Source organism: Scaptodrosophila lebanonensis, unplaced genomic scaffold, assembly GCF_003285725.1.
Source record: "Scaptodrosophila lebanonensis strain 11010-0011.00,11010-0021.00 unplaced genomic scaffold, SlebRS2 tig00001412-arrow-pilon, whole genome shotgun sequence".
Classification (NCBI taxonomy): Eukaryota; Metazoa; Arthropoda; class Insecta; order Diptera; family Drosophilidae; genus Scaptodrosophila; species Scaptodrosophila lebanonensis.
In genome coordinates this window covers 6,855,643-6,882,141 of record NW_022060739.1, presented here as the reverse complement: position 1 = coordinate 6,882,141, position 26,499 = coordinate 6,855,643, and the positions used below count along the sequence as shown (strand labels likewise).

General features: G+C 37.8%; 3 protein-coding genes across 16 annotated transcripts in view; all 3 read left to right on the top strand.

The window, feature by feature from the left end:
- LOC115631982 (sodium bicarbonate cotransporter 3) overlaps positions 1-8,808 on the top strand; it is a 37,210-nt gene extending 28,402 nt beyond the window's left edge. For 2 of the 14 annotated variants that reach the window (XM_030528886.1, XM_030528887.1), the window contains exons 6-13: positions 531-819; positions 2,111-2,921; positions 2,976-3,110; positions 3,183-3,685; positions 3,756-4,068; positions 4,130-4,372; positions 5,861-6,111; positions 6,365-7,472. In XM_030528886.1, the coding sequence (XP_030384746.1) occupies positions 531-819; positions 2,111-2,921; positions 2,976-3,110; positions 3,183-3,685; positions 3,756-4,068; positions 4,130-4,372; positions 5,861-6,111; positions 6,365-6,560 (2,741 nt within the window). In that variant the 3' untranslated portion in view covers positions 6,561-7,472. Of the gene's footprint in view, positions 1-530; positions 820-2,110; positions 2,922-2,975; positions 3,111-3,182; positions 3,686-3,755; positions 4,069-4,129; positions 5,811-5,860; positions 6,112-6,364; positions 7,473-8,367 lie in introns of those variants that run through there. The other 12 variants (XM_030528890.1, XM_030528891.1, XM_030528896.1 and 9 more) reach the window with 9 other exon arrangements.
- An 83-nt stretch (positions 8,809-8,891) lies between these two features.
- Positions 8,892-11,472, top strand: LOC115631139 (elongation factor G, mitochondrial). Its single transcript, XM_030527808.1, has 3 exons — positions 8,892-9,030; positions 9,117-11,137; positions 11,199-11,472. Exons 1-3 carry the CDS (start codon positions 8,959-8,961, stop codon positions 11,341-11,343), a joined length of 2,238 nt encoding a protein of 745 aa, XP_030383668.1. The 5' UTR covers positions 8,892-8,958; the 3' UTR covers positions 11,344-11,472.
- A 320-nt stretch (positions 11,473-11,792) lies between these two features.
- LOC115631428 overlaps positions 11,793-26,499 on the top strand; it is a 31,827-nt gene continuing 17,120 nt past the window's right edge. Inside the window, 1 exon segment of the mRNA XM_030528159.1 lies at positions 11,793-13,326. Coding sequence (XP_030384019.1) covers positions 13,124-13,326 — 203 coding nt within the window. The 5' untranslated portion in view covers positions 11,793-13,123.

Here is a 26,499-nt window from a genome sequence, read left to right as displayed (position 1 = left end):
ATTGGAAATTCGGATCCAAACGGATAACAACAAAAATTTGCATGGAATTATGAAAAGGAGTAACCAGATTCTACAGATTCTACTCTACAAAATAGACAAGCATTAACCAATTTATTTCATACATACTATATGCACGCTTTCCACACACACACACTCACAAACATACTATAGACACATACACCTTCAAAACTTCCTTGCATGTCTTTCATTTCGAATATCCGTAGTATTTATATCAACTCTAAAAATGTCCCTATTGTAGAATATTAGTGAAATACTATATTTTTAGCACCACCGATTTGTATTACTGATTTTTTTCTTGCACTCTTTTCGTACTTTCTAAACGTTCTTTTATGTTTTTGAACCCGTAACCTGTTGTACCCGTATCCGTATCCGTCGTATCTTTGCCAAATTTGTTGTCGTTGTTGTTTTGAAAAAACAAAAACAAAAAAATAAATAAAAATAAAACTCAACACAAATACACGTGCGCACAAAATGTTTGGCACCCAAATACCTGTTCCCGACTAATGTAGAGAAAAAATCTAATTCTAAAAATTCGCGAATTGCTCAAAAAATGCCCGCGATCATAGAGGATATGGTTAAGAGTCCCAGCAGCCTGTCCATGGCCCGCCAGAGCAGCGGTACGGAGTTGAGCGAGCACAAGGGCAATACGCACTTTATGCGAAAGATACCGCCTGGTGCGGAGGCCAGCAATATACTTGTCGGCGAGGTGGACTTTCTGGAGCGCCAACTCTCCTGCTTCATACGCCTCAGCCAGGCGGCCGTCATGGGCGATCTCACCGAGGTACCAGTGCCAACTAGGTAAGCTCCTAACTCTAAAGTTAAGTTTATTTCGATTTTGCTTTGTTTAATAGCCAAATAGTCGTCTTAATACTAAAACACAAATGCAACCAGTTTTATGAATATACTTCTCCTTTTATATATATACAATATTTATATATAGATATATTTCAAATATACTATACTAATCCTGAAACTCTGTGGCAGACAAATTCTATTTTAAATCAAATTCTGCATACGATTTGAAAAGCACGACTTCTTTTTTCAATCGCCTAAGACTAGACAACCAAGCGAGGTAATTAACGAATTAGTTCGAGATCAAGGCTGAGCTGACAGGGTTGCCAAGTAGCTGCATAGGTTGCTACCCAACACTGTCAACTTTTTTCCTTCAAACGCTAACTATATGTAAGAAGCTGTCCCTTTATGAACTGCCAGTTCATTAATTTTAGGCAGATGTAACCTAATTAATCCTGTCTCTGATAAAATTAAGTTTGTGAAACGATTTTAAAGTTCCGGTTCGGAACACAGAAATTATTTCACTTATGAAGTTTTATTTACCAGAGGAATTTTAAAATTGTCCAACTTTTGTTCAGGTTCGCTTTAAATATGATTCAAAATATTTTCATATATTTTTCGAACTTTTTTTTTTTTTGGTAAGTCGTTTATCTTTATTTAAGATCTTTTCTAGGACAAGTATGAAATTCTATGATTACTTTTGACAATTTTTAATCATGCTTCTGAAATATAAATAATAAACCCATATTCGCATAACGAGTAAACGTGAATTATTATTTCTAAAATATTATATAATCAAATAGTTCCAGAAACTACAGTATAATTTTTTTAAATTTCTGACCAAAGAAAATTTACAACTCTAATGATTTATGAAGGCAGTTTGACAAAATGCTTATCACGCAGCTTTATAAAGTTATCTCAATGCCCTTTAAGACTATAAGACAGCAGCTCTAGCATATTCAAAAGTTCATTATCAAAACTAACTAAACTTATTTGATAAGATTACATAATTTTAACATTCGATTGAGCTTATTAGATAATTTCCTTTTTACCTGCAATTTTAAAAATATATTTCGTTAGGAGGGCTTAAATTTGTTTTTGCTAGTTTTTATGAACTTAGACCCACTAGTAGCTCTAAGTTAGTCCCACTAAGGTTATCCCAAGTAGAACTGATCAATCCGTAGTATAATGTTAAGAATGGACTTATATTTTTGGTTGTGGCAAAGCAAATAGTAGAGTTTGTGAAATTGCAAGACAATAAACCCCGATCCGCTCCTCTTTCCCTATTATTTTGCAGATTTATTTTCATTTTGCTTGGCCCACCGGGCAGTCAAACCAATTTCCATGAAATCGGACGTGCCATGTGCACCCTCATGTCGGATGAGATCTTCCATGAGGTGGCCTATCGGGCGCGCAAACGCGATCATCTGTTGGCCGGCGTTGACGAGTTCTTGGACGCTGTCACAGTATTACCACCCGGGGAATGGGATCCAACCATACGCATAGAACCACCAGCTGCCATACCTTCGCAAGAGGTGCGCAAACGTCCGCCAGAGTTTCCCAAAGAGGAGATCGACGAGGAGGAGGAGGAGCAACGTTTGCGCGAGGAATCGGGCCTGTCGCGCTCGGGTCGCCTCTTTGGTGGTCTCATCAACGATATTAAGCGCAAGGCACCTTGGTATTGGAGCGACTTTCGCGATTCCCTGTCTATGCAGTGTGTCGCCTCGTGGATCTTCCTGTACTTTGCCTGCCTCTCGCCCATTATCACATTCGGCGGTCTGTTGGCGGAAGCGACCGGAAAAAATATGGCCGCTATGGAATCTTTGATCTCAGGCTTTGTGTGTGGCATGGGCTATGGCTTCTTTTCGGGTCAGCCGTTAACAATTATGGGATCCACAGGTCCAGTTCTGGTCTTTGAGTCAATTATCTATGAGTTCTGCCTGAACATGGGCTGGGACTATATGACATTCCGTTTCTGGATCGGCATGTGGGTTGCCGGTATTTGTATCGTTCTGACCGCGATTGATGCCAGCGCTCTGGTCTGTTACATCACACGCTTTACCGAAGAAAACTTTGCCACACTCATCGCTTTAATTTTTGTCTATAAGGTAGAATCGATATTAATCTTTGTAGGATAACTTTGTATAACTGTCTAATTGTAGGCCATTGAGAATGTGGCGGTGATTGGTAAGGGTTTCCCAGTCAATCAGGGCGTCTACGACTGTATCTGTACACCGCCACCGGAAAGTAATGCCAGTTTCCTGGAATTTGCCAAATACAAGTGGGACTCTTGTCAGGTGGGTTTCCAGCAAAAATATCACAAAGTCATATGATGTGATGTTCTCATATCTCTTGATCTCCCAATCTAGTCTTACAACGGCACCTTAGTTGGTCTCGATTGTGCGAATCCACCCACCGAGAACATCTTCCTGATGTCCGTGGTCCTCTGCGCCGGCACCTTCATATTCTCTACAGTACTCAAGGAATTCAAGAACGCTCTATTCTTCCCCTCAATTGTGCGCCAATACATAAGCGATTTCTCCGTTTTGATTGCCATCTCTAGCATGACCTTCTTCGATTATTATCTGGGTGTACCCACACCAAAGTTGGAGGTGCCACATGAGCTGAAGCCTACGCTAAGCACTCGAGGCTGGCTTATACCGCCATTCAGCGAAAAGAATCCCTGGTGGTCCTCTGTTATAGCCGTCTTTCCCGCTCTGCTCGGCACCATTCTCATCTTTATGGATCAACAGATTACGGCTGTGATTGTCAACCGGAAGGAGAATAAATTGAAGAAGGGCTGTGGTTACCATTTGGACCTGTTCGTACTCTCGATTTTGATTATTATTTGCAGTGTCATGGGCTTGCCTTGGTAAGAGAGAGAAATGAACGCCCAGATTCAGACTTCATATTAATGTGGAATTTACTTTCTTCACCACCAGGTTTGTGGCCGCCACTGTCTTGAGCATTAATCATGTGAACTCCTTGAAACTGGAATCGGAGTGTTCGGCACCGGGCGAGAAACCGCAATTCTTGGGAGTGCGTGAACAGCGCGTGACGCACATTCTCATTTTCCTCACCATTGGCGGATCCGTGCTGCTGACCCCACTGCTCGGTCACATACCCATGCCAGTGCTATTCGGTGTCTTCTTGTACATGGGCATAGCATCGCTGAGCGGCCTGCAATTCTTCCATCGTATACTGATCATGTTCATGCCAGCCAAATACCAGCCGGATTACATGTTCCTGCGCCAGGTTAGTTTCGGACAGACTAAGAGATATAGAGTCTTTGTTATCTTCTTTTCACATTCAACAGGTGCCGATTCGACGTGTCCATCTTTTCACTATCATACAGCTGGCCTGTCTGATCATATTGTGGCTGATCAAGTCCTTCTCTCAGACCTCCATATTGTTCCCGCTTATGTTGGTGGTTATGATTGGCATAAGGAAGTCGCTCGATTTGGTCTTTACGCGACGTGAGTTGAAAATACTCGATGACATCATGCCGGAGATGACGAAGCGTGCGGCAGCCGATGATTTGCATCAACTGGACGCTGAGGTGGGCTTTTGTCAGAAATATTTACCCTGTTTTGCTGGTCTCTGCAGGCGCAAGCCGAAGGCCAGTTTCAAAAATGGTGTGGATGGCAATGCCGCTGGTCTCATTACGTGCAATACGGCCACTGCAAACGAAAAAGAAATTGAAGCACAAAGTAGTCTCCTGAATAAGTGAACACCCACAACCACACAGGCACAACCACACAACCACACACACACACACCTACGCACAACTCTCCTCACAGACACACACAGTCCAGGCCCGCCGCAGTGTTGCCAGCACCGAAAACGTTGAGAATTTCGGCCCCAGTGTTGCCAGCCGCGTTGCACCGAACACCATCACCACTAAATTATTTCTAGTTTTTGCATTTTGTTGTACAAAAATGCATTTTGGTTTTAGCTATCGAGAGTTATATGCCACCTACTTGAACATATTATCCTGTTTTATATATTCTCTTAACATATTTTTAAAAGTATTTCTGTAAATGGTTTCCCCTCTGCTTTCTTTACAACCGTAGCATGCAATTTTTTTTTGCATTTTGAAAAAGTTTTATTTTTAAAACAACTATCACGTTTTTATGTAAACTTAAAATTATCTTTCTATATTTTCTGTATGTATAATTCACGATCTTTTCTATGATATATTGTACATTTTGTTTCATATTTTCCCATATAATATGCTCAATGCTATACAAATTTTAAGGCGCAACTGTACCTACGCTTATAGCTCTTGTGTATATGTAATTATATTTTTGATTTTTGTTATGAATTCCTAGTGAAAAGTTTAAAAAATAATCGGATGTTTTATCTATATATAATCTATTACTTACTTACTACTCTTATACTTATATATTATTCTATGTATTTATATATGTAAAAATGAAAATGCTAGTCTAAGACGTCTGCGCGATTCGTTTACACTGTACAAGAAAGTACCTTAATGTATTAAATGTACACGTTATATAATTTTAGAGTCAAAAACTCAATGAACTCAAGTCTAAAGTTGAACCACCAGCTCCACCAGCAAAGTAACTAACAAATCCTAGCGAAATTGGCAAAGCAAATAATATTATTAAATATAAATTTAAAAAAGTAGTAAAATTTATGTAAATTAAATAATCCCCAGAAAAACCCAAAAGAATAAACTGATATTGGCAAAAAAAAGAACAAAATTTGGTAAAAATGTTTGGCAAAAATGACAAAATTTTTCAAATGAAAAAACACCCAATTGGCTTTTTAGATTATGGAGCGCACGCGACAATTACTAACACGGGTTCTACACCAAAACACACACACTTTAAAACACTGCCTCACGTTTCTCGCTCACTTAGCCACGCTCACCTAGTGCGCTATTTCTCTCTTTCCTCTTACACACACACTCTCTCTCTCTCTCTCGCTCTCTTGCAATGCTCTCTGTGAGTTAATAAGTGCCATCAACAACAAAAACAACAACCAAAAAAACAAACTATGCTATGCATATTTTATATTGAAGGACACTCATCATCAACACCAACAGCCGCCCGGTGCAGGCTCCGACTACAATCCCAACAATCCGGGACCCACAACCATACACATACCACTCTCTGGCAACAAGGCCAACAACAGCAGCCAACAACAACAAGCCGGCAATGCCTTGCCGGAGGTCAATCGGACCACTGTCTGGCAGCAGGTCAACAAGGATGGCATTTCCGAGCAGTTGATCATACCGGTGACCGTTAAAGTGCGTCAAATCAATGGCAATCAGTAAGTGTACCAGTAGATGAAGAGAGCCCCACCATGTACCGATCTTGGCTAGCAACAGTTTTGATCTACACAGACCCCACAACACCCACAACACTCACACAAACATACACAATACAATCAAGCAAGCTACAAGACTTATTCATACCATCTGCCAATTTGTACACACTACCTGCCTACCTACCTATCTATATAAATCTCTCTCTCCTATATATATATATATATATATATTCATCATTCATACGTTCATGCTCAGTACTTCAACAAATGCGGGTAACAATATACCACCAGTGCCCCGACTATCGCCCATGCACGAGGCCGACGAGTATAACGAGACCCCGACATCAACGATCCGCCCACAACAGCCGAGCAACTGCAAGGAGGCGACGGCTAAGCTTGAAGGTTCTGTTGTCACTACCAACCAGACGCCGGCCAGCATAACGCTGGTCTAAGCCCAATTTGGGGATATACATAGAGCTATAGCCATATATACTATATGAATAGATAAACACCAAAACATAGAATAAACGCACAAATATGGAAATATGGGTTAACGGACAGTTAAGCATAAGTAGAGATGAGATGGCAATGGATACCCAAAGATATTCCCAGATATACCAAATTTTACAGCTATTTATAGAATATAGTTTAAAATTGTAGCTCTCAACAGGAAAAATTTGTTCAAATAATACCTATTAAAGAGCTTTTTACAATTTAATAATCGCGGTCCCAAAAAGATTCCAAAGAACTTGAAAACAGAGCTCTTAAAGATACTCGTACAACATTTTTAAATTTGTTTCTGATCCACATTAAGGTTCCAAAATTTGACAGCTCTTTATAAAGAGTTTTCAATCAAAACTAATCCACATCAAATAATTCAGTTTAGAAAGCTGTAAAATTTGTTTATCTTGGAATGCATTCTCAAAACCCAGGCATTTGGTCCTATTAAACATGACGGGTTATAGAGACATAGTTCTTACAGACAATGTAAGCCTTGGTATACAATATATAGTACTATATATATAAAACGTATGTAGTGGTTTTTGACAACAGTTTAGTGACCATTTTTAGCTGTGCCAGTAGCATTTAACACATCTAGTTGAAGAACTTTGAGAAACGACTAAAAGATCATTTTAGATATTCATATTTGATATATCTGTTTCTGAGATGTTCGACTATATCCACACACATATAGACGATAGATATAGACAAACAAAAAATCGCCACATACATTTGTCATTGATTTTAGGCTCAGGTACAAGTTTTTAGAAAGTATTATTATTTTACACTCAATTTTTCAACAAAAATATACACTTTTTAAATAATGGCAGCTTTTTACGAAAGAAAGCCACGAACCAAATAGAAATAAATTATTAATAGTTATATACTACAACTAATTAATTGTCAATTGAAAGCTAATGCCAGGACTTTGCTTTTTATCAGACAACTTGTGTGTGTGAGAGAGAGGGAGGGAGGGGGTGGAAGGTTTTGTAAACTTCGGTGCTTTACTCAATTAGTTTATTTTTCGCACTTTTGGCTATTCTAGGTTATTGACCATTGGGTATGATGGGTTTGATAAGCTGTGATCTCGTGGGCGTGAACTACCAATTTGTTTTTGGTATAGTTTGGGATAAAAGTTAGTGAGTGAATAAAATATACTACTTATAAAGCCAAGGCAAATTATAAAATAAAACTACTGTATAACAAATGTATTATACCTTACGCTACATTTTAAACACATTTAATAACCGCGCACATATACAGTGGATATGAATATTGAATAAAAATGCAAGCATTTAATACCAAAAATGGAACCAAAACAACAAAACAACAATTGTATTTTTTTTAAAAATCATTTTTGAGCGCCCAACTAAATAGTTTTTAAATAGTCATTTGTTTCAGTGTCTGTGTCTAGCAAAGCTTATCTTGGCACATAGATCTATCTATATGTATGTATTTATAGCACTCGACTTGGTATGCCTGCTCCTCTACTTATATAAAGAACATGCATCAATTAATCAATCAATCAATCAACCAACCAATCAGTCAATCAACCAACCATCAAAAAGTTCATCTAATGCCTAGAACTAAACTTTTGGCATCGTGTGCATCGTGTTTGGTGTCTATATACCACATATACATACATACATGCATATTACAAACTTGATCCTTAAATGTATGTATAATTCGTCTGTGATTTAGTTAATGATTGAAATAGAGATTGTATTGAAACTAATGACTGGTATTCGATTTTTACAGAACAAAGCATTTGATACGTCGAAGCAATTGTGGCGCGGATATCTTTCACCAACAGAAACATCCGTTTGAGTCAATGATTTAGTTTTCTAGAACTAATTAACTATTGTCTATTGTATTTGTGCTACTACTCAAGCAACTATATGTCTATATATGTATGTATATGTACCGTCCCCCTTCAAATTTCAGTGCGTTTTTTTTTTTTTGAGGCACAAAATGTTAACACAGACACTCTCCAATAAATACGAGTATATATTTTATTAAACGCAATGGCGTCAACCTCAGCATATCAACACACAAACCAACTAAATAATTCGATATACCTCCCTGGAATTTATAATTAATAAATGTAATTTATAAATGTATATTAAATGCTAGACAACCAATTCTTCAGCAATTTCAAATGTGCGCGCTCAACACGCGTGTCTAAAGCTCGTTGCTCCTTAACTCCACTTGCGCGCTTAGCAGCACTGGCTATGCTCAGCTGGCAACGCCAACAGCTGTTTTGGTCCGGCCGCTGCCCAGCGCGTGTTCTATCTTTTCCCTGCGCCTGTTGAAATTAAATAAAGACTTATTAATTAAAACTACCGCAAAATGTCTTTAATTTCGCGTATACTAAACAGCAATTTGCCGATGCGAATCAGTGCATTGCGCACGTTGCAACAGGTAAGCTAAAAAGTGCATTTAAAGCCGCACTTCGAAGCGCCAAGTTATGTAATTGTTAATGGAAATGCATTTAATTTTTGGAACAGTGCGGTTACTGCACCCATGCCAAGTTTGCGGAGCACAAGCCCATTGAACGCATACGCAATATTGGCATATCAGCGCACATAGACAGCGGCAAGACGACACTGACAGAGCGCATTCTTTTCTACACCGGTCGCATCGCTGAAATGCACGAGGTGCGGGGAAAGGACAATGTGGGAGCCACTATGGATTCCATGGAGCTAGAGCGGCAACGCGGCATAACCATTCAGTCGGCCGCCACCTACACGCTGTGGAAGGACACGAACATCAATATTATCGACACGCCGGGCCATGTAGACTTTACGGTTGAGGTGGAACGTGCTCTGCGCGTTTTGGATGGTGCTGTGCTGGTGCTCTGTGCCGTGGGCGGTGTGCAGAGCCAAACGTTGACTGTAAATCGCCAGATGAAGCGATACAATGTACCATGCTTGGCATTCATCAACAAGCTAGATCGGATGGGTTCGAACCCCTATCGTGTGCTCTCGCAAATGCGATCGAAAATGAATCACAATGCCGCCTTCATACAGCTGCCCATTGGCGTGGAGAACAATTGCAAAGGTCTGGTGGATTTAGTGCGCGAACGCGCCATTTACTTTGAAGGTGAGCATGGCATGCAATTGCGGCAGGACGAAATACCGCAGGACATGCGAGTGGAGTGCCAGGAACGGCGGCAGGAGCTTATAGAGCACCTGTCCAACGCGGATGAGACACTAGGCGAGCTTTTCTTGGAAGAGAAGCCCCTCACAGAGAAGGACATCACGGGTGCCTTGCGTCGGGCCTGCATCAAACGCACCTTTACTCCCGTCCTGGTCGGCACTGCTTTGAAGAACAAGGGCGTGCAGCCACTGCTCGATGCCATCATTGATTATCTGCCCAACCCAGGTGAGGTGGAGAATTTGGCTTTCATTGAGCGCGAGGGTGAGGAGCCGGAGAAGATTGTGCTGAATCCGGCACGCGATGGCAAGGATTCGTTTGTAGGCCTGGCTTTCAAGCTCGAGGCTGGACGCTTCGGACAGCTGACCTATTTGCGTTGCTACCAAGGCGTGCTGCGGAAAGGCGACAACATTTTCAATGCACGCACCAACAGAAAGGTGCGCATTGCTCGTTTGGTGCGTTTGCACTCGAACCAAATGGAGGACGTCAACGAGGTCTATGCCGGAGATATATTCGCCCTGTTTGGCGTGGATTGCGCCTCAGGTGATACGTTTACCACAAATCCCAAAAATAATTTGGCCATGGAATCGATTTTCGTGCCCGAACCTGTTGTCTCCATGGCCATTAAGCCCGTAAATACCAAGGATCGTGATAATTTCTCTAAAGCCATTGCCCGCTTCACCAAAGAGGATCCCACATTCCGTTTCCATTTCGATAATGATGTGAAGGAGACGCTCGTTTCGGGTATGGGTGAGCTGCATCTGGAGATCTATGCTCAGCGTATGGAGCGTGAATATGGCTGTCCTGTAACGCTGGGCAAGCCCAAAGTAGCCTTCCGGGAAACGCTTGTGGGACCCTGCGAATTCGATTACCTGCACAAGAAGCAATCTGGCGGTTCGGGCCAGTACGCTCGCATCATAGGCGTCATGGAGCCGCTGCCGCCAAACCAGAACACATTGCTCGAGTTCGCCGACGAAACGGTCGGCACCAATGTGCCCAAACAGTTTGTGCCCGGTGTCGAGAAGGGATTCAGGGAAATGGCCGAGCGTGGCATGTTATCCGGACACAAGCTGGCGGGCATTCGTTTTCGGCTGCAGGACGGTGGTCATCACATTGTGGATTCTAGCGAATTGGCGTTCATGCTGGCCGCTCATGGCGCTATCAAGGAAGTCTTTCAGGAGGGCTCCTGGCAAATTCTGGAGCCCATTATGTTGGTTGAGGTGACGGCGCCAGAGGAGTTCCAGGGCGCAGTAATGGGACAGCTGAGTAAGCGTCATGGCATCATTACGGGCACGGAAGGCACCGAGGGCTGGTTCACAGTATACGCCGAAGTTCCGCTCAACGACATGTTTGGCTATGCGGGCGAGTTGCGGTAAGTAGACTGTCCCTTTTATATGCACCTTTAATAAAATGCACTCTTATCCTGCATACAGCTCAAGCACACAAGGCAAGGGAGAGTTCACCATGGAGTATTCACGCTACTCCCCTTGTCTGCCCGACGTGCAGGAACAAATTGTGCGGCAATATCAAGAATCGCAGGGACTACAGCAGCCCGAAAAGAAGAAAAAGAAGAACTAAGATCGTATCTAGTTCAAGTTGTAGCGTTAAAGTCGAATGTTTTCTATAGTTTAATTGCATCTTTAGTTTTTAACTGTGATAAACCTGATGAAGATTTTTGTAAAAATAAAATCCAAGCAAAGTAGAAAAGTTTATTTGAATTTGCCGCGTCAAAGATAGCTTCGAACATATGAAACTTTTCAGCACTACGCGTGACTAATGGCGATATTTTTAAAAATGAATAAATATCAGCCAAGACCGTTACGTTGAATAATTATTATAATTTTCATACAAATAAAATAAATAAACGAATCGTAGGTATTTAAAACAGCCGCTCTGCAAACACATGGAAGGTACGGCAGCTTACAACACTGTCCCTGAACAGCTGTGCCGTTTTAAATTTCGAACTCACTGTGACTGCCAATTTTCGCTCGAAGCGTTTCGCTCTCATCGCAGTTGGCTCTTGTTTTTCACTGCGTTCGGTGGTCGTGGTCGGAAAAACGGGGGAAATGCAATTAGGCATAATAGAGGAATATAATAGAAGCGTTGCAAAGTAAAAATTGTGAAAACCGAATGCAAAAGCGTGAAAGGCACACCAACAACTACCATCGCTGCAAAATGCCAACGAAACAACGACGACAACAACAACAACCTAGCAAAGTGCCAGCGTTTCAAGAAGTTAGTTTTGTTGTGTGTGCGTGAAAATCCGACAAATTAACTTAATTAAATAATCAGGAAAAATGTAATCTAAACGCCAACAAGGCAATAGTGAAAAAATAATAATAATAAAAAAAATACAACCGAAACTTCGACGAACTTGTGAAAAATTAAGCATCAACAACAACAACAACAACGGTAACGATAAATCAACAACAAAAGGCAGAAACGCAGCAGAAATATTACAGCAACAACAACATCAGAAATATGAATGTCTCTTGTACATGTGTGTAAAAATGTGTGTGTGTGCGTGTGTGTGTGAGTAAGAATTGGTGAAAATTCAAAGGCGCGCGCTGCGACGTTCAACGTGTCAGCAAAGCGGGCGGCAAACATTGGAAAATTCAATACCTCGCCGCTCTTCGTCTACATGTGTATGTGTGTCTGCGTGTCTGTGTGTGAAAAGCGGGCATAAGAACAGAAAATTTGTTTGCATTTTTGTGTTGTTGTTGTTTGTCTATGCAAAAATAACAAAGTATAAAACAGCAAAGACGACACAGAGACAGCGACAACAACAACAACAATAATAAGCATAGTAGAGAAGATTCAAAAGCAAAGTAAACAACAACAACAATTAACGCTGACTTCCTCTTTGGCATTTGAGAACGCACTTACCTGCCAGCCAGCCAGCCAGTCAGTCAGTTGCCTGCAAGAACGTCCGCTCGCTCGCTCGCCCGCCCGCCTGCCTGTGATTTAACCTGCGACCGCTTCCCCCCTCCGCTCCACACATGCCACTTGCCACGAGGGCCAATTAAAACGCCCACGACGCGCTCATTGCATTTTTGTCGCTTGTGACAGTTTCTTGTCACCGCCGCTCTTTGTGTTTGTGCAAATGGTCGAGAGCACAGCAAAATGATGAACCGAGCAGTGCTGCGACAACAACAACAACAACAACAACTTCCAGACGCCGGCACTACTAGTCAGTAACTTGGCAAAAAGACAACAGCAGCAACAACAATAACAACAACTAAACACTAGAAACATATCCGTATAAAACAACCGAAAATAAAATAAAATTTCCAAGTCTAACAACAAATTATTGTCGTCTTAAAAACAAACACTAACAAAAACAACAACCTCCGGCAACATGGATTGGATAATTAACGATGAGATGGGCCTAACCATCGGCCATGTGGTGGGCTGGGCCGCTGCCTCGGCAATGGTCATTGGCGGCGTCATACCGTATGTGCCGCAATATGTGGAGATCAAGAAGACCCAAGATGCTGAGGGCTTCTCCCTATACGTCTGTCTGTCTCTGCTGATAGCCAACTCGCTGAGAATTCTGTTCTGGTAAGCATGACAAAAGAAAACAAATTTTATACCGACATGTTTGCTTTGTTATCTGAGAGGCGGTCGACGGCAACGCTTATCGCCCCAATTCAACAGCCTTTAATCTCAACCCTACCTATGGCATGATCTCATACATATACTCGCCACCCCCAGATAAGGGGCAGCTATTAGTTGTACCTTTGCCAATTGTTGCTGTCATGATTTCTAGCCGACTTTGTGGAATTTATTATTGTTATTAATTGCTATTTTTATAGCGTTGACCCAGTACGCATGTACGCCTACCCTATCTATATCTATATATACATATGTATATAGATGATATATGTATAGTATGGGGGCTTTTAGTATTGAAATGCGTGCATAATCGCGAAATTGTTAATTGGGCGTTACTACTACATTATAGAGAATGTGCGATTGCCTTCAATTCGGTAAATTAGATAGCAGTTGCAGATTATTTTGAACAGATTAATTGAAGGTCTAAGGCTTTAAAATTTTGTAATTAGACAGTTAAGGCAAAGAAGTTTTCGATTTCAAGAGTTGGACGCACAAAGGTTATAGCTTTTTTATATACACCCTCTGGAATGAAGTCTTGGTGAACCAGGTTGTTCATTCTTTGGCCAAAATAAAAATCGCTGGACAAACTTTTTGCTCAAATTTCTCATAATATAAAAGTGTGTGAGGTGTAATCTAACTAAGAAAATGGACTAATACATGTGAAATTTGTTCAGATGGTAAAGCTTCAGCTGTAGTTAGGGAGTCCTAAGACGAGAGCTTAGTAGATTCAATACCGGAACACTCTGCAAAGCGAATTGACAAAATATTTCTCACTTTCATATATCTTTGCAGTTCCATACATCAATTAGAATAAGACATCGGATAAAATATAAATACGGTCTTTAGAATTAAAAACGGTTACATTGTACAGAAAATCCCTTGAAAATAAAATGAATATACTTGTACATGTATGAGACAAACTTGCGGCTTTGGAATATAGTTTAAAAACTTGATTGTTTCTTTTCAATAAAACCTTAAAAAGTTGCTTGGATTCTGACGCAACTACACGTCTATATACTATATGTATATATATGTACATATGTATGTATATATGAACCATTTCTGAATTTTGTTGTCTAACATTTCGATATAGTGCATAAAAATGTCGGCCGCTTTGTCAACATATTGCGGATTTCTAGAAACATCAGCTTTTTTTTACCCACCTGAAACCTAACCACATTTAATTTATGTGGTTTAGTCATTTAATACACACACATATACATATTTACATATATTTTTCTTCCAGACTACGACAGTTATGGTTATATTAAATGTTTATTAAAACTTAGGAGCACTGTTGTTGGCTCATACTCTTCATAAGCTTCTCATCTTTAATGGTTCAGATAAGCCAACGAAACAGCTTAAAAGTGGCTAGATACATAGGACTAGGTACCAATCGAAATGTGAACATTTTTAGTAGCTCAGCTCTTGTTTTTTTATGCTACATATATAACAACATATCTATACCAATCCAAAGTAAGTTTGCTAATTTTTAGAAGGCGCGTTTAAATTGCCAAATTTATTTGTAATTTTAAAAAATATTTTCTCTTAAATCTCTCCTTTTAAATCTAATAATATAATGTAAATTTCAAAAAAGCCCTACAGATAAAACAGATTTCTGGACCTCTTATCAAAACACTGTTAAATAATATTAATATTTAACATATTTTCATACAGAGGCCCGCAATCTCTCTTATCTGAATAAGCCAAAGCAAATAATCTGTGAGAAAAGTAAGCACAAAAATGTTCAACTAATAGAAACAATTATATTTTTTCTCTAAACAATCGACGGAAATGCTAAAGTGCTTGCTATAATTATATTAGTTTGTTTCCATAGCCCCGCAGATGTGGTTTGTTTTTATAGATTCTACGGCCCCCATTTCATTTATTACAGAAATTAGCGAAGCGCAATTAGTTGTTGGTACGTTTTTAATGTCACGTGACACAAATGATTCAAAACAAATACATTTAATTCAATTGAGAGGGAGAGAGAGACTCCCGAATAGAGGCCCCGAAAATGCGTAGGAAAGTTCCATAGCCAATTGAATAGATGTGTAAATGACGCATTTGATCTTCCAAATAAATTTGCCAGATTCTCAGATATTCATGAATTTATAAACTTCCGCGACTATCAAAGGTGCTAGAGAAACAAAACAAAAGCTCTTCAGAAATACCATAAGTGGAAATGTGAAGTACTGCTTCGATTTTATGCCATAAAGTGGGGTATTTATTTGTTTTGGCAACGCTTAAAGATTTCCCTCCTTCTTTGAAGAATTGTTTACGAATCAGCCACGCAATCATTCACAAAAAGCAACAAACTTTCCCAAGGTAGCAAAAAAAATATGCCCTGCCTTCACGCTCTGCTCTTTGGCTGGCCAAACACGTTTGCCACACAGCTGATCGAGTCGAACAGGTAACAGTTACGGCAGTCATTCAGTCAGTCTGTCAGTTTATCAGGGCCAACTACTAGTCGCTAGTCGTTTGGCACCTACGCTCATTAATTATGCAGTTTTAACTGCCATTTCCGTAGCAGCACTACAATTTCTACAACTAATTTATAGCACACTGGCTAGACATTTCAGTTATATTTACTAATTGTTAGTCAATATATTGATGCTTAACAATGTTAAAGGGCTTATCGAGTTTATATCAAAGTTAAACCCATTTCAATATGCGATTGGTCTCACTTTTATAACTTAGCTTTCAACATATAATTGTTTTTTCAGTTTTATAGCAATATCTTATCTATCATATTTCTTAAATTCTGTACCAATTCCCTTTAAACTATTCGTTTTCAATTATAAAATTGATAAAGAATTCAATTTCAATATTAAAATTGAATTGCAATTTGGGTTAGTTCTGAAGTTCATCTTCTATTTAATTTCAATTTAAATTCAATGATAACGAATTTCAATATCTAAATTCAATTACAATTTAGTATAGTCCTACATTGAATGTCTATTGATTTTCAACAATGTTCAGTTTCGTTTTTGAAAGTAAAAGTGTTCAATTTGCTCTTATCTTCAATTCAACATGGGTTTAAATAAAACATTCATAATTGAAATTATATTTCAATTATATTATTTATCATTTATGACATTTCCTTCCCTTTTATTTTCAACTTTTATGCAAATGAAATACAATTTAAATTTTAGCAATTTACTTTTGCTTAAATGATAATTTAATATTATAAGCATTCAACTTTTTCGAACATTTCAATATTCAAGAATACACCTGAGTGTGTCGTAAATTTAATTTCAATATTTAATTTATTATCATTTCAATTCAATTAGCTTTTAATTTTTATTCAAATTCGTCTTATCTTCAATTGCAATTTGATTTAATCCTGTATTCAATTTGAATTTTCTAATGTTCTCATATCGAATTTCAAAATAACTTTAATTGAAATGCAATTTTCAATTTCTACAGCATTTAAAGTTTATATCACAGAATTTCTCTTGTAATTTTAATTGAATTTAAAAATAATTTCAGTATTGTTTCAAGAAATTAAGATTCTCGACGCGTTTTTAAGCCATGGAGTTTTTAAATTTATCCTGTCCATCTAAATTGTTCATTTATAAATAAATACAAAAAAAAAAAAAAATAATAATTCTAAAACAATTCAAAAATGCGCGAAATTAAATTAAATAAAAGAAACCAACTATAAACATTCCCATAACAAATTGTAGTAGAAATCAGAGAAGAATCTAATATTTGAGTATATTAGGAGTATGTCTAATTTCAATTTTTCTTGCATGAATTGAACGTTAGACCCAGTGTGACAGCGCCAGCACCTTAATAAATTATTAACAATTTGTTGCAAAAATAGACCAACCAGACGTGCAGCAGACTGTGTAGGAGACGGAAATGGAGGAGCAACTGGTGGCGTGCTCGCGTCAATATGTCTACGTCGAGAGCCCACAACTGGTGCTGAGAACTAGAAACATTCTCACGCATTAGTCATCGGCCATCAATTATTAATAATTCAGGCTTGAGCTTCGGCGCTTGATTTTAAACGTTTTTCAATTGTTTTGAGTGGAAAAAGAGCTATCAATGAATCCAATTGAATCACTCAAACAGCTGTTGCCCAACAAGACACACGTACGAGTATGTCTGTAAATGAGAACGTTCTTTATTAACTACAAGTAACCAGCCCCTGCCCTCAGACAACTTTGTCACGCGATTGCCGCCGGAATTTTAATGGCAGTTCACGCAGAGGCTTACCGGTGGCCAAGGCTCTACGGGGTTTTCAAGGGCGTAGCGGGCAGAGAGCTAAGGCCACATCGCAACACGCTCCTAAATCCCATTTGACGCGTGCCTTCGACCCAAATACTTAAATGCTATAGAAAAAATCATACAATTATACAGTTTTTTGTTAAACAATTTGTGCCTTGCGCCACACTAACTGAACACTGACAAGTTAATTTCAATTGTATTCAGCTACAGTAGCCACTCAAGATAGCAAATTCTTTATTTTTTAGAATATCTCTTAAGCTAGTCTGCTATTTTTGATTGACACTGTGGAATAGAGTTACATTTTTGGGAAACATTTGCATTTTTCTTTTGTAGTTTATTATATTTCTGGTCTGGTTTACTTATCAATAGAACTTATTTCTGGAGAAAGAAAATGAAAAGATTTCAAGTTCTTTAGTTTCAAGAATATTTTTACGGAAAATATTGTTGATAAGATATCTATGCTACTCTGGTTTATTGGCAGAATCTTATCAGTCGAGTTCATTTCTTAATCAGAAAATTATCCATAAAGATAATTTCTGGCAAAAGGAATGAAAAGATTTCGAATTATATATACATATAACCTTCGTAGAAGTATAAATTTGGTGTTTCAGGCTGCAGTTTTCAGAGAGAGAAACTTCAAGCCTTTTTGTGCGCTTCAGAAAGGTATACACTTTTTAGGAACCTAGATTTTTAGCCTACAATTTTCCGAGAGAGATGAACGGACATACTTAGTTTTCATCATGCTCAGAAAGATTGTTAATATTTTGTAGATTCTTTCAACTTTTCTTATTCATACGAACGCTTCTCTTGCTCCAAATTATTAATAAGATTTAATAAAAGAATTATGTTTTGATATAAGAATTCTTTTTTTTTCTAAAGATTACCAAAGGAGATTAATGGACATAGGTAGTTTCCATAATTTATACACTGTAGACACCACCAACCAACCTTCTTTAAAAGAACACCTTAAATAAAAGTTAGTATCACTTATCGAGCTTACGTTTCTCCAAGATTCTTATCGAGTTTATGCTGTAACTGAAATTATTCGCGTTATGCCAGAGCAAACGAGCCCACCCCCTAGACCCCATTTCCTATACAGTTAGCAAAAGTTGGTTCGGTTTCCGGCAATTTGTGTAAATTATTGCAAACACGAAACATTTAAATAGTTGCAAAAAAAAAATAGGAATACTAATACAACTTTTAGTTATTTGCTGCGAAACTAGAATTTACAACAAATTGCTTGCCAGCTAACAATTTTTATTTCATTTTTACAATCACTTACATTTAACAGACAACTCGTTTTATTTCATATGCATACACGTATAAACAATGTAAGGAAATCGGCAGAGATGGGAATAATAAGCAAGCAGGCAACTTTATTATAGTAGTCATTGTTTTTGATTGTCAGCTAAAAATGTATAATATATATCTCTATATTGATGTGGCATGTAAATCACAATGTCATGCCTAGAAACGTTCTGATGGATTTGGTTTGACGATGATGGTAATGGTGATGAGCTCATTCTTCGTAGTATTAATCGCATTTATTTAAAAAACAAACACCGAGCGCTAAAATTAACAATAATATTGTGGGCGTTGCCAACTCTTAAGTAGTAAGCAAATAGTTTGGTAAACAAAGTCAACATTTAAAACATCTATGTATAAATAAAATACTTAAATATTCTGCCTAAGTGTTATCAAATGCAAACAGAAAAAGGAGATGAAGAAGAGAGAAACGTCTGTCTGAATGAACGCCCGGATTTCGGTAACGACAGAGCACACACTGACCACACTTGGTATGCGGGCTCTTCCAATCCCAATGCAACACTAGTTTACTTTATTTTTTTTATTTATTTATCTGCCCTTTCCCCGCTGCAGAATTTTGTCAATACTGTCAATACAATTTCAAAAAAGCATAACTAATTTATAAGCAACCCCTAAGCAATTTTTTTTTTTTGATATTTCAGGGATACAAGTATTCTCTCTTGCCTCGTGTTAATTTCTAATAATCCCCAAAACATCTCCAGAACTTTTAAATCTGGCGATTATGCCGGGGTTCTATATGTCGGAAAGTTGTCAGATTTTAGCAGCAAGCAATGAGACTGCTTTTTAGAAAAATTATGGGAATATCTTTTTACATACACTATGAAAATTAAAGTCGTTCAATGAATTGTGGAACTTATGTGCAAAACATTCCAACAATTGCTTAAGTTTATAATTGAAAAACTAAAAGAAATAAGAGTCTGCAACTCCATGTTCTTCAAGATTATAATGTTTGCTCTTTCTGCTCTAAAATTGAAAAACTTTGGCATTAAATTTTTTAGAGTTTCTCTCTCTCCCTTTCTCTACTTAAGACATGCTGGTATTCCAAGTGCCGTTTTAATTTCCTGGCATTAAGACTTTTAAAGCCAAGTAAGCCATCAAATACCAAACCTACGAGTATTGTGTAAGGTAAAGGCAACAACAAAAACAACAACCGAGCCCCAATGACTCAATCGTAATGACGTGACTAAGCAAGCAAACGAAATGCAAACAAAACCAACAAAAACAAAAAACACGTAATTAAGTTGCGATAAAAATTAGTAAAGAAAAAAATATAAATCGTGATCTCGGCTGCGTGCGAAAAATTTAACACTTTTGGGCCAACGAAAACAATCCGCAGATCAATTATAGTATTCGAAAAAAATATTTTAAGCTGTAATTTCGCTGCATAGCCATTTAGTCCAAAATATACATACAAGTATACATAGTGTTAAATATCATAAAAAATATATATATGTATATTTGAAATTTCGCATTGCACTTTGAACTTTTGAAACTCTGGCATTAAACTTCATGATGATGATGAACACATGCCTGGGCAGTTTATTGAACCTCCCTGACTCACATAAAATGTTTCTGTAATGTGAAAAGTTGGTAAATACGAGTATATACAAAAATTTAACCCCCCGGCCTGAACTTTTCAACTAAGTTGGAGGAAAAACGCACTCGAAAGTATTTAACTGAGCACTTGTAGTAATTGTATTGGCGTGCGGGGAGCGTGTGTTGAAGGCTTATATACTTGTATGTAGGTAGAGACAGATACACAATATAACTTTATAATTACGGGCAACAAGTCATCGTTGACGGCTCAGCCATTTCAATCGGCTTAAAGTCGTATATAGCGGCCATACCCTGCGCATCGCCAAGTTGTTCAAATATTTGCACAAGTGTGAGGCATTAACGGCGTGGCTGAAGCGTCGACTGGGAAAATAAGTTATTATTATTAAGCCTCTTTGAAAGTTTAAGAAAATTCAAATAATTTTTCAAGTTGGGAACGAATCGAATGTTTATTGATTTGCCAAGAGGTCTGCAAATAATGAGTCTTCATTGGAATTGTGTATAGAAGTTGGGAGAGACGGCACTAACTATGATGCAGAAATATATATGAATATTTAAATATATATGAATATATATGAATATCTAAATATATGTGAATATCTGAATGTACATATATCCTATTTATTATAACTTGTATCCCCTTCGAACAAAGCATTATCCAATCTTGGAAGCAGTACGAAAAGTACCTTTGTCTTCAATCTCTTCAATCCTTTCAAAATAATGTTCCCAGAAGTCGCTGGTTGTGGGACGTTGTGCGTCAAAAAAGATACGTACCCCCACTATTTATTTTAACCCCTATGGCCTCCGAACAAAGCTTTTCCAGTCCTCAAAGCTGTACGAAAAAAAACTTCGATTCATCTTCAATCTCTTCAATCGTTTGAAGAGCGTTGAGGAACATTGTGCGTCACGAAAGTTTTTGGTCGTCTTGGATGTGGTTCGTCTTCAATGAAATGCTCGATCCTCTTTGAATATTTTATATCATTCATAAACTTGTGTTTTTTGATATATCCTTTTAATCGAGAGTAAGACCATTCTTAAGAAAAACAATTTCTCCCTATCTTAAGCCCCGCTCGATGTCATATTTGCGGCTCATATTTGTGCCCAGTAGTATAAAGACTCGATCTATTTCAATACCCTATAATAGCAATATACAAGTCTTCACCATAAGCAGAGTGAAGCTGAAAGTGTAGAGGATTTTTGATATATCCTTTTTATCGAAACTAAGGCTACTTAACGTTTCGGCTGCAGAAATTCCATTCTTAAAAAAAAAAAAAACTGTTTCTTCCTATCTAAAGACCCGCTCGATGCGGTTCATATTTGTGCCCAGTAGTATATGGACGCGTTATTGATGTATTTAAATACCCTACTAGCAATATTCAAGTCTTCACCATATGCAGAGTGAAAATTTTGCACAGCCTTTTGATCGTAAAGGCTCTTTGAAGTGCATTTACTTTGTAGGCGAATGGGATTCGTGTCATAATTTCATTTAATCGGCATCATATGTTATGAATGGCATCAAGTCTAGTGCAATGTGTTGTCGCACCCGACTTTCATAAAAATGTAGTAAGTAGATATAAAAATGATCGTAAAAATGTAAAATGTACCCCAAAACCAGAACCACCGCGTTCATAAATACTATACCACTTACAACCGGTTAGAAATTTCTCAGAGACTTAATTTGCATGCGCGCTTTTGTTGTTGTTGTAGTTTCGACAGACGATTATGCCATAAAATGAAAGCCATACAAAACATTTCGCATGACTGGCTGCCTGCTTGGCTGCATGGCTGCCAGTTGGGTGCGTCCAGCAAACAAACATGGGGCAGACACGAAATTAGTCTGCCCGTCCAAAACAGATATAATGCCCCCACCCCATGTTCTCACACCCCTCCCTATTGAAGGCGTCGTCGACATTTTACATGTTGACCTTCAGTAAATATTTTTATAGCTCTGCTCTGTTTTTAGAAAACCTATCTATTCTCTGGTCACACAATCAATTCCCAGCCCCCATTGGCCTTGCTTAGGTGTTCCAAAAAAAAAAAAAAAAATGTATTATAAATAATTATGTTCAGAGCCCAATAATGACTTCCCCGTTAGAATTGCAACCAAGTGCTTGTTCGAGTTTTGTTTATTTGTTGATAAGATTGTGGCATACCAACAACTTGTGAACAATTTTAATTTGAACGACACAGCTATGTGTTACGTATACGCCTCGTTGCACAAAAAGAAACGATAATTAATAGTGACAATTGGCTTATCGACTTCACTGCTTGACTTTATAGCTGCCACTATCTGGACTGTCTGGCATGGGCTAATTAATGCCTAATGCCCATTTATTTGATATTATTCTAATATTTGAGGGAGTGAGAGAGACGTTCCATCAATCTTTGTTTTTCATCTTTTAATTTTACGTACAGCAATTAATGGACTTGAAACGTCGTGGCGTTAGTGCGAGGCGTCAACAATTATCTCACTCATGCGGCCCATTATATAGAGTGCCGTTATATGAACATATATACTCGTGCACGAACTGGCGCGATAAGTCACTGACAGTTTTTACGAAACTATATGCTTGTGGTTGTTGCTTAATTTTTTGCAGCTCATTTGTGCACAAACATTATAAAAATGAATGGACGTATCAACGGATTTGTACGTAGTTGTACTTAAGCATATACACGTATATACTATACATACATATATGTGTATGTATGAATGTAAATATATATTCAAATAGATAGTTAGGCGCGAGAGAAGCGTGACACACATGCAGCTGGAAAGCTTATCTGTTCAGAAAACAGAGTTCTACGATTATACATATAACTTGTTATTCATACTCTATAAGAGCTGTTGGTTGGCCAGAAAAGAGCTGTTCTATTATTTAGAGCATTAAATAAACATAGAAGTGCAGATAGAGAGATGGATTCTTCTTTTTTTATTGTATTTAATAATTTTATTCAATAACTGCTTGTTTGCTCATCACTGCTTCCGAAAACTGTGAATCAGTTTACAGATCATGGAAACCAGGCTAGCTCTATATTTAAGGTTTCTATGATTGTAGACTACATTGTAGATTTCCAGTTAATTGAGATTTGTTGATTGGAGAGCGATTTTGCTCAACTCCAAGTCAAGCCTGTTTCTTCGAAAGTTTATTCAGCTGCTGGCTTCGAATATAAAAAATAGTTATAGATATGATAGGAGAAAGAACTAATTTACACCCAAGTATATCTCTTTGAATAAACGAGGCCTAATTTCAAAGTAATTTCAATACAACCCAAGTGAAGTTTTTTTTTTTTATTGAATGTAAACTACTGTGCAATAAATTAATTGATTTTGTTATTATCATTTTAATATCTGCAACTATAATCGAAGCTTAACTAGATGTTTGGCAAATAGTGTTTCCCCAACAAGTTGTAGACTTTATTAAATATTATTGGGTTTCCATTAAACTTGTTTACTTCTAAAGCTTTTTTTCTACTTGTGCACTACTCTGTCGTCTTCATATATATTTTATATATACCTTCATTAAATAAATGAAACGATCTAATTTTTCTATATCAACGGATATGTAAGATTAGCAAGCAAATTTTGATATATATATTATTTTATTTTATATATATTTTCATTAAATAAATGAAACGACCTATTAATTCTATACCAACTGATATGTAAGATCGGCCAAACAACTTAAAAGTATTCGTTTGAATCATTCTTTTGAATCATTGAATCAGTTATCATTAAAATTTAATTTAAAAGCATTATTTCAACCCGTTCATTGCCTGATTGGTTTCTCTTTTTCCGGCATGCGATAACACAAATGGAATTTAACTTATGAGGTCTAATCTCAAGAGTGTGAGCACAAATTAGTCGCTCTTGCATGAAAGTCTAATTTAAAATGTTAAACGATTTTTATCACGACATGCTGTAATTCGGAAATGTCGAGCATTTTCGAAATAAATTAAAGCCAGTAGCTTTTGCTGTTCTAATAAATTTTTTGAATCTTAAATTTTTATTTATGTTTTTTTGATATATTTGCTCGAGTGGTTTCTGCAGTCCAGACTCTCACAAATAATAAAATATTGCGTAGTATTCCAAAACGATTATCGTCTTACTACTTGGTAGTTGTTATTCCTGATAATATGGGAAGTAAGATAGAAAGAGAATGCGTAAAAAAGTTATTAACTAGTATTATTATAAAGAATTTTATATAGTCTTTCAATGCCTTTTATACTTGTAGTATATTATAGTATACCCTAAGAGAGAATGCCTAAAAAAGTCATTAACAAGTATTATTGTTTAGAATTTTATATAGTCTTCTAAACACGACTGCAAAGCTTATATTATACATTATGAAAAGATTCAAAAACACTAGTGTTCGTGTAAAAATTTAGTATAAATGAGAGTTGTGCTTCAGTTTTGCAGGCTTCTGCGAGATCTTCATCTTAAAAACGCCAAATAGAGGCTTATTTTATTTCTATATAGCTGATAATACTGCTAGCCATTATCTGTAATATTGTTCGACATCAAATGCTTCGATTTTACGTTAGAACTAGGATGTAGAGTATTCAATGGCTCTGCTGCTGCTATAAATGGAGGCCAAATCGGGCTATAATCAACAGCTGAATTTGACCGAAATGCAAGACGATTATAATGCCAATGCAGATTTTTCTACACCTGCGAAAAAGTTGCTGCAGAACTCTATTGTAATTCTTAAGCCCTTCTGGTCCTTTTGAATCCTTTGGACTTTTGCTTTATCTGCGAACTTACTTTCTTACTGTTCTTTATATTTTGTTGGTGTCAATTCTAGGCTATAAATGTGGCCTCGTTCTATCTAAAGCTTACATAATTTATATAAAATCTGTAATATGCTTTATAGGACCCTTTTTTTAGTTTTATACGAATTTGCGAGCATTACTTTTCTAAATCTTCAAAAAGTGTCTCTTCTTATCCCATCAGATTTGAGGTAGTCGTTCGATATATCAAATGTCTAATCTATATTCTCTAGATAATAGTCCCAGCGGGCATCTTTACGACCCTATACTTGCCTTCCAGCATTGCGACTTTTGTTTAATCTTTCAATCTCAAAAAACGTACATAATTTATTTTAAATAGTGTCGACTGAAATCTGTAATATGCCTTAAGGGACCCTTTTTTACTTTCATGCGAATTTGCGAGCATGACTTTTCTAAATCTTCAAAAACTGACACAAACCCCATGAGATTTGAGTTGGTCTTATCTATTTTCTCTAGATAATAGTCCCAGCGGGCATCTGTACGACCCTATACTTGCCTTCTAGCCTTGCGACTTTTGTTTAATCTTTTAAAACACTCTGCTTGCCCTCAAATTTATTTGAGCTCTTTCTATTACGCTAGAGAGGAGTGTCTATGTGAGCCACCCGTATAAATGACAATCGTGATTCAGTTTAGTCAACAAAATAAACTGTGAGGCCTTGTATTGCTAGGCCAGCAAGTTGGCCCGATAACCTCGCCTATCACTATCGCTATCGCCATCGACCAATGCTAGTTTGTCCGGCTCGGACGGCTAATCGTAGCCCCTATTGATGATGGCATATGCGTGTATTTGCAGGCACGACACAATCAGTTCCGTTAAGTCATGTTCGTCTTGATAGTCTGGGCGCGCCCGCACATTGAAAGGTCAAGCTGGGCTATCGCCGGAGCTGAATTATCGCTCGGGTTGGACGACAGCGGTTCAGCACATCAAAATAAAAAAGGCAGCTCCAGATTTTTTAGCGTAATTAAAAAAAAAAGAGAGAAAAAGCGAAAGCCAATTGTGGAGAAATGTCCAGAGGGCTAGAACACGCCATGTGTCGTGTTGAGCGGACATTTTAGGGAGCATCGAGCCAAAGTGCAGGGTGCACCCTACACAGATGTGGGCCATCTCCTTGGTGCGCAGTCGTGGGTGAAAGTCAACAATTGAAATCAAAAGTAAAGCGCAACGCAACCACAAAGGCTGATGATGTTACCTTTTTCGTCATTGTTGCTCGAGAC